At 59.8% G+C, this 6,222-nt stretch overlaps 2 protein-coding genes across 3 annotated transcripts in view; one reads left to right on the top strand and one right to left on the bottom strand.

The window, feature by feature from the left end:
• Positions 1-2,501, top strand: part of PTPN18 (protein tyrosine phosphatase, non-receptor type 18) — a 16,342-nt gene extending 13,841 nt beyond the window's left edge. Inside the window, exons 13-16 of the mRNA XM_014526045.2 lie at positions 759-985; positions 1,324-1,394; positions 1,631-1,658; positions 2,423-2,501. Coding sequence (XP_014381531.1) covers positions 759-985; positions 1,324-1,394; positions 1,631-1,658; positions 2,423-2,490 — 394 coding nt within the window. The 3' untranslated portion in view covers positions 2,491-2,501. The remainder of the gene's footprint in view (positions 1-758; positions 986-1,323; positions 1,395-1,630; positions 1,659-2,422) is intronic.
• Positions 2,502-2,564: 63 nt separating this feature from the next.
• Positions 2,565-6,133, bottom strand: IMP4 (IMP4, U3 small nucleolar ribonucleoprotein). 2 transcript variants are annotated; one of them, XM_014526048.2, is made up of 5 exons: positions 5,719-6,133; positions 4,803-4,918; positions 4,527-4,621; positions 3,294-3,367; positions 2,565-3,201 (listed from the first exon to the last, which is right to left on the bottom strand). In XM_014526048.2, the coding sequence occupies exons 1-5, from the start codon at positions 5,816-5,818 to the stop codon at positions 3,089-3,091; spliced, it is 498 nt and encodes a 165-aa protein (XP_014381534.1). In that variant the 5' UTR covers positions 5,819-6,133; the 3' UTR covers positions 2,565-3,088. The 2 variants fall into 2 exon arrangements, with proteins under 2 accessions (XP_014381534.1, XP_025048362.1); XM_025192577.1 differs by having other exon boundaries at positions 4,803-4,957; positions 5,719-6,123.
• Between the last annotated feature and the right edge of the window lie 89 nt (positions 6,134-6,222).

Here is a 6,222-nt window from a genome sequence, read left to right as displayed (position 1 = left end):
CCCCCCACACACACACTGTCACCCTATTGGCTTCACTTCCCCTTTCAGAGCTGGGAGAGAATCCAGGCATCCGGGTACCCACCCCTCACCCTAGCATGGCTGATCTAACCTGATCAAGGATCAAATCCAGAGGGATCCCAAATTCCTTGGGGAGGGGGAAAAAGGGATGGTATGTTTTACCCCAAAAGCAGGGGTTATCCCATGGGATCCTTCCTCTGTGGATGTGACCAGCTCTGAGGCAGAGTCAGTGGGGAATGGACAAGTATAGCAGCACAGGGTGGGGAGGATTAAATGCAGCCAGCTCTGGGGCAGAACAGCCGAGCCATCATTAAAGGGCTGAAGTGCAGCCAGCTCTGGGCTGGAGCAGGTGGGAATGGCCAGCTAGAACTGCACAAGGGTGGCTGAGGTGCATACAGATTTACTTCGCTCTGGCGTGGGATGAGTAGGTAACAGCCTAGTATAGCATTCAAGGAGATAAGCCCAGCTGGGAGGCAGAACAGCCGCACGGAACAGCATGACAAGCAGCTGAGCTACACCCAGCTCTGGGGTGGTGCTATTGAATAGAACAGCATAGGGGGGAGGGTAAATGCAGCCAGCCAGCAGCACAGCTGAGTGTAACAGCACATGAGATGCACCCAGCTCTGGGGTGGAGCCACTGGGAAACAGCCAAGTAAAACGGCAAGGGAAACGTGCCCAAATCTGGGGTGCAGCAGCCCATTTCAGTGCCCCCATCTCCCCCCTCCCCTCCCCTTCCACAGGAGCATCTCGGTGCCAGCTGAACCATCGCCCCCTGAGCAGCCACCCAAGATGAATGACACCTATGCTGTGGTCAATAAGGTGCGGGGGCGTGGGGCAGCCCCTGCCCGCCCACCCCCAGCCCTAGAGTCCAGTGCCTTCCAGGCCAGCTGCTCCTTGCCAGGCAGCCCGGTGCGACGGTCCAGCCCCGCCCCCGAGTATGCCCAGCTCAGCCCCCTTCCTGCTGCAGGTAACAGACCCAGGCATTTGGGAAGAAGGGTGAGGGACCCAGAAGTCTCGTATTCGGGACCCAAGCATCTAGGTCAAGGAGGTGGGGTACCCAGGTGTCTATTGCAGGGGATGGGATGGGATGGACCCAGGCACCCAGTGTCAGGGACAGAGGTTGGGTAACTTGAGTGTCTAAGGTCAGGAGGCCTGGGAGAGACTGATGACCTAGGCATCCAAGGTCAAGACCCAGGTGTCCAGGAGAGGAATGGGGAACCCAGAAGGTGGGAGGTGGGTGGGTGTCTGGTGCTGGGATACAAGCCTCCAGGGACCAGGGAGTTCTGACACACTGTTCCCTCACAGGCGACTCCAGCCCTCGTGGCTGTCCCTCCCCAGCGCGTGGAGCCCCACCATCGCATGGCCTCAACCCCCTGGTGAGTGACCCCCAGGACCTCCCACCCCCAAGCATGACCCAGGCATCTGGAGTGGGCAGTCAGGGACCCAGGTGGCCAGGAAAAGGGTTGGGGAGAATCAGGGATCCCAGCAAACCCCACTGGGGTCAGCCCAGACACCCAGGTTCTTTCCCACCTCAGGAGGAGGAGTGAGGTGCTTTCTGGGGGCCTAGACTCCTGGGTTCTGTTGCTTAGCTTATCTTTCCTCATCTCTCCAGGGCTTCAACTCATCTCCTGCATGGAGGGGTGAGTGTTTTGCGGAAAGGGAGACTTATTCCAGCAGGACCCAGACATCTGGGGTGGAAGGGGGGGGGTAGCTGGGGACCCAGGCATATGGGGGGGAGTGAATGGGGGACCCAGGCATTTGGGAGCAGAAATCAGTGACCCAGGTTTGCAGGGTTGGAAACCCAGGTGTCCAAGGGAGAGGGCTGGGACCCAGACAGCCAGAGTAGGGGTGTGGGGGTCAGAAATCAGGGACCTAGCTGTCCAAAGGTTGCAGCCAAGCACATGGGGTCAGCAACTGTACTCCCACAGTTCCTCCCACTCCACTCCCCCTTGCAGGCTCAGGCCCAACCCAGCCTGCCTCCACTGAGGACTACGAGGATCTGAGCGATCCAGGGGGCTGCAAGGCAGAAATTATGGGGGGGACCAGGGAACCAGGCCTCCAGGATGGGGGAGGGGGAAGTCAGGCACACAGGTGACCAAGGGGTGAGCTGGGGACCCAGGTGTCCTGAGAAGAGGTCGGGACCCAGGTGGCAGGGGGGGGAAGGGCACAGAAGTCGGGGACCCAGGTGCCTAGGACAGAGAGAGTGGAGGGCAAAGATCAGGGACCCAGGTGTCCCAGATGTAAAGGGGGGGCAGGTAGAAGAGGGAGAATTCTGGGACCCAGCCATTGTGGGGGGGACAGAAATCAGGAACCCAGGCATCCAAGATGGCCTGAAGAGCAGGGACCCAGGTTTCTTTAAGGGGGACCTTTCCCCCCTTACCCCAACTTTCTCCCCCACCTCCAGGCTTTAACTTCCGTGTGGGGAAGCCAAGGGGGCCACGGCCACCCCCTGCTGAATGGACCCGGCTGTGAGGGGGCCAGGATGCCTGGGTTCTCTTCAGCTCTGCAGGGGGCCCAAATGCCTGGCTTCAAGGACAGGGCGGAGCTGCAGGAACCAAAAAGAGCCGTTTATTGTACCAGGCCCTGTGGAAATAAAGGGCCAGATGTGCAGCTCTGAATCTCACCTGCATCAGTTGGGGTGAGGGGGAACCCAGGTGCCTGGGACCTTAATCCAGGCCCCAGGAACTCCCACGCCTGGCAAGGGACCCAGGCATCCAGAAGCCTGATCCCAGACCCCCAAAATATCCCACACTGGACAGGGTACCCAGGCATCTGTGACCCTGATCCCAGGCCCGGAGCCCCACCCCCCCACGGGGCAGGAGACCCAGATCTCAGAATACCCCACACCAAGCAGGGAGCTCAAGCATCCAAAAGCCTGATCCTAGAGCCAGAGCCCCCCACACCAGGCAGGGAACCCAAGCATCCAGGCTCCAAATTGTGGATCCAGAACTACCACCATTAGGAAGGAACCCTGGTGTCCACTCATGGACCAAGCCCCACCATGGGGCAGCAAACCCAAGCGTCCAAGCCCCCAGCAGCCCCCGGCAGGAGAGAACCTAGGTATCTGGGCCTAGGGAGCACTAAGCAGGCGGCGCTTGGGGGCAGTGCGGGTGTAGGGGTGCCAGCGCCACTCCACGTCGGCCACTGGCTCCTGGTCCAGCGGTCCCAGCTTGATCATGTACGCTGCGGAGAGAAGGGCAAGTCAGGGGGGGGCCCCCCCCAGTCTGGAACCACCCCTAGCCAGGGCAAGGAATCCAGATGGGCGCAGGGCTTACGCTTCATTTCAAACCGAGGTCCAATCTCAGTGAGCTCGATGTTGTGCTGGTCCAGCTTCTTGTACACATGATGCCTAAACGGGAGAGGGAGGGGAGGTTGAGAATCTGGGTTCCCAGTCCCCCTGCTCTCACGCTCAGCTCCCACTCCCCTCCAAGAGAACCCAGGCATTCAGGCTTGCATTCCCCCCCTGCTCTCACCCCCTAGCAAGCCCAGGTTCCTTTCTACACCTGCAGAGAGTACTGCATTGCTCCCATTACCAGCCGCATCCCCACCCCCTCCACCTGAGTTGGCTGCATCTCAAGCTCTCTAGAGCAGCACTTCCCAACAGGTGTGCCATGGCATTTTGGGCTGGAGCCACGCCCCCTGCCTGCTGCCACTGTGGATACAGACAGACAAGGAGCATGGCTCCAGCACAAAATGCAGTCCAGCTAGCCACACACAGCCCCCTGCCCCCCAATCAGTGTCCAGCTAGCCACGCGCCATGTCCCTCCATGTCCAGCATGCCACAGTGCTTTTTTATTTAGGTAAGTATGCTGTGGGGCAAAAAAGTTGGGAAATGCTGCTTGAGTGTTATACCCAGCCATTCCCCAGCTGCTCTCTCAGAGCTGGCTGCCTCTTGAGCCCTCCCCCATATGCTGTTATACTCATCTATTCTACCCCAGAACTGTCTGCATCTTCCTTCCTCTCTACAGCACTATACTCGGCAGTTCCCCACCCTAGAGCTGGCTGCTTCTCAGCACCCCCCACATCATGTGCTGTTATATTTCGGTTCCACCCCAGAGCTAGCCACATCGTCACACTATACTCAGCCAGTCCCAGCTACCCCACCCTAAAACTGGCTCCACCTCAGGCTTCCTCATGGGGCGTCATAGTCAACCATTCCCCAACTGTTCCCCACAAGAGCTTGCTGCATCTCAGCTTCTTTCTGTGGTGTTATACTTGGCTGTTCGACATCCCAGACCTGGCTGCATCTCAGCCCTCACTGTGTGATGTTATACTTGGCTGTTCCCTAGTCATTTCACTCCACAGCTGGCTGCAGCTCGGCCTCTCTTTAGCATTATGCTCAGCTGTTTTCCAGGCACCCCAGCCCAGATCTGGCCATATCTCAGTCTTCCCCATACAGTGTTATACTCAGCCATTCTTACAGGCTGCACCCTGGAGCTAGCCACATCCCAGCTCCCTTTCCCCATTACACTTGGCCGTTCCCAGCTGCCCCCCACAGCTGGACTCACCGGAAGGAGATGTAGTCATCCTGGTTGGCAAAGGTGACCACGCGCTTGCTGTCCTCTTTGGGCACTGGGAACAGGTACTTGAGGATGCTCGTCACCTGGGAAGGGAGGGGAGGGGAGGGACAGAGTGAGGGAATAATTTAGATATGGCAGCCCCCACAGAGGTGCATCCCACCACAAATCCCACCCCAAACCCAAGCTCTGCCCTTTCAGCTCAAGCCCCTTCCCTTCTCTTCCCTTTGGCCACACCCGTTCCTCAGAGGCCCCACCCAAACTCACACGCTGGCCCAGGCGAGAGGTGAGGCCATGGAAGATGAGATGAGGGGCAGCTTGGGGCGCAGGGCCGATCCCAGGTACGTCATGGCGCATCACCACGTTGGCCAGTGTAAAGTAGGCTGTAGGGCCCAGTGGCAGGTGTGACACAATCAGCCCATCTGGGGGCAAAGCCAGGGGTTGGGGGTGGCGTCAGCAGGGAGGGAGGAGCGGGATCTTGCCAGCAGGCCATATGCCCCCAGCATGCACTGCTTCCCACCCACAGCCCCCTCCCAACAGGCACTGCTCTGCATTAGCCCTGGCTACATCCTTGGCTCCACCCCCTTCCTAGCCTGCCCCACTAGGCTCTGCCCACCACCCCTTCCCAGCATGCACTACACTGTGTCACCCCTTGCCAGATCAGTCCATCTGGGGATGGAGCCAGGGGAGATCAGAGGGGCCTTGCCAGCAAGCCCAATCCCTTCCAACAGGCACTGCCCTCCTCTTATCACCCCTCAGCAGACACTGCTCTGTGCCACACCTTGCAATCCTTGGCGCCACCCCATTCTCAGCATGCACCACTAGGCTCTATCCACCAGCCCGTCCCAACATGCATGTGAGAGAAGCATCTCCCAGCATGCCCTAGGGCCAGGGGCAGGAGGCGGTCCAGGAGGATGGGGCTTGGCCAAGAGGGGCATGGTAAGGGACAGAAGAGGTGCAGCCAAGACAGGGTATGGCCAGAGCCAGGGGGGCCGGAGCATGGCCAGCAGGCAGAGGGGGTGTGGCCAAGCCACCGGCTAAGAGGGCAGGGCCAGGGAGCAGAAGGAGCAGAGCCAGGACAATGGGTGGGGCCAGAAGGGGCATGACCAAGCCAATGTCCAGGGAAGCAGGATATAGCTAAGAGAGCAGGGACATGGTGGGGGCAGAAGGGGTAAGGCCTCACCAGGGACACCACGGTGCTCATGAAGCAGCAGCAGGTCAGTGAGGCCATTGGCGCGACAGGCGTGGAGCAGTGTCCCCAGCTCTGCCCGGCCCCGGTTCATCCGCTGTGCTCCCGGGAACACCAGCTTCAGCTCCTGCGGAGGGGGAGGGATTATCCTTAAACCCCACCCTGTACTGCCCAAGCCTCGCCCCTCCCAGCTCCCAGGACCACCATGGCTACAGCTCTGCCCTGTCCCACTAGAGGGGCCTCCTGAAGCCCAGTCTCCAAAGCAGAAGCCCTGATTAGCCCAGCCAGCCCCATGTCCTTATATAGGTCGGGTCTCTGTAACCTTTGACAAGCTACAAGCCCTGCTCCTTCTGCCCCTGTCCCCAGAAGCGCCCCGCCCCGCCCCACCGGGAGTATATACCCCACCCCCTCCATTTACAAACCATGCAGCGGCTTGAAGCCCCATTCCCCTCCCTGGGATAGGCCCCTCTAAACCCCACCCCCTCCCCAGCACTCGCC

This window comes from Alligator sinensis, unplaced genomic scaffold (assembly GCF_000455745.1).
Source record: "Alligator sinensis unplaced genomic scaffold, ASM45574v1 scaffold778_1, whole genome shotgun sequence".
In the NCBI taxonomy this organism is placed as follows: domain Eukaryota; kingdom Metazoa; phylum Chordata; order Crocodylia; family Alligatoridae; genus Alligator; species Alligator sinensis.
The sequence above is the reverse complement of the archived record's forward strand: the minus strand, read 5'-3'. Positions and strand labels throughout refer to the sequence as shown.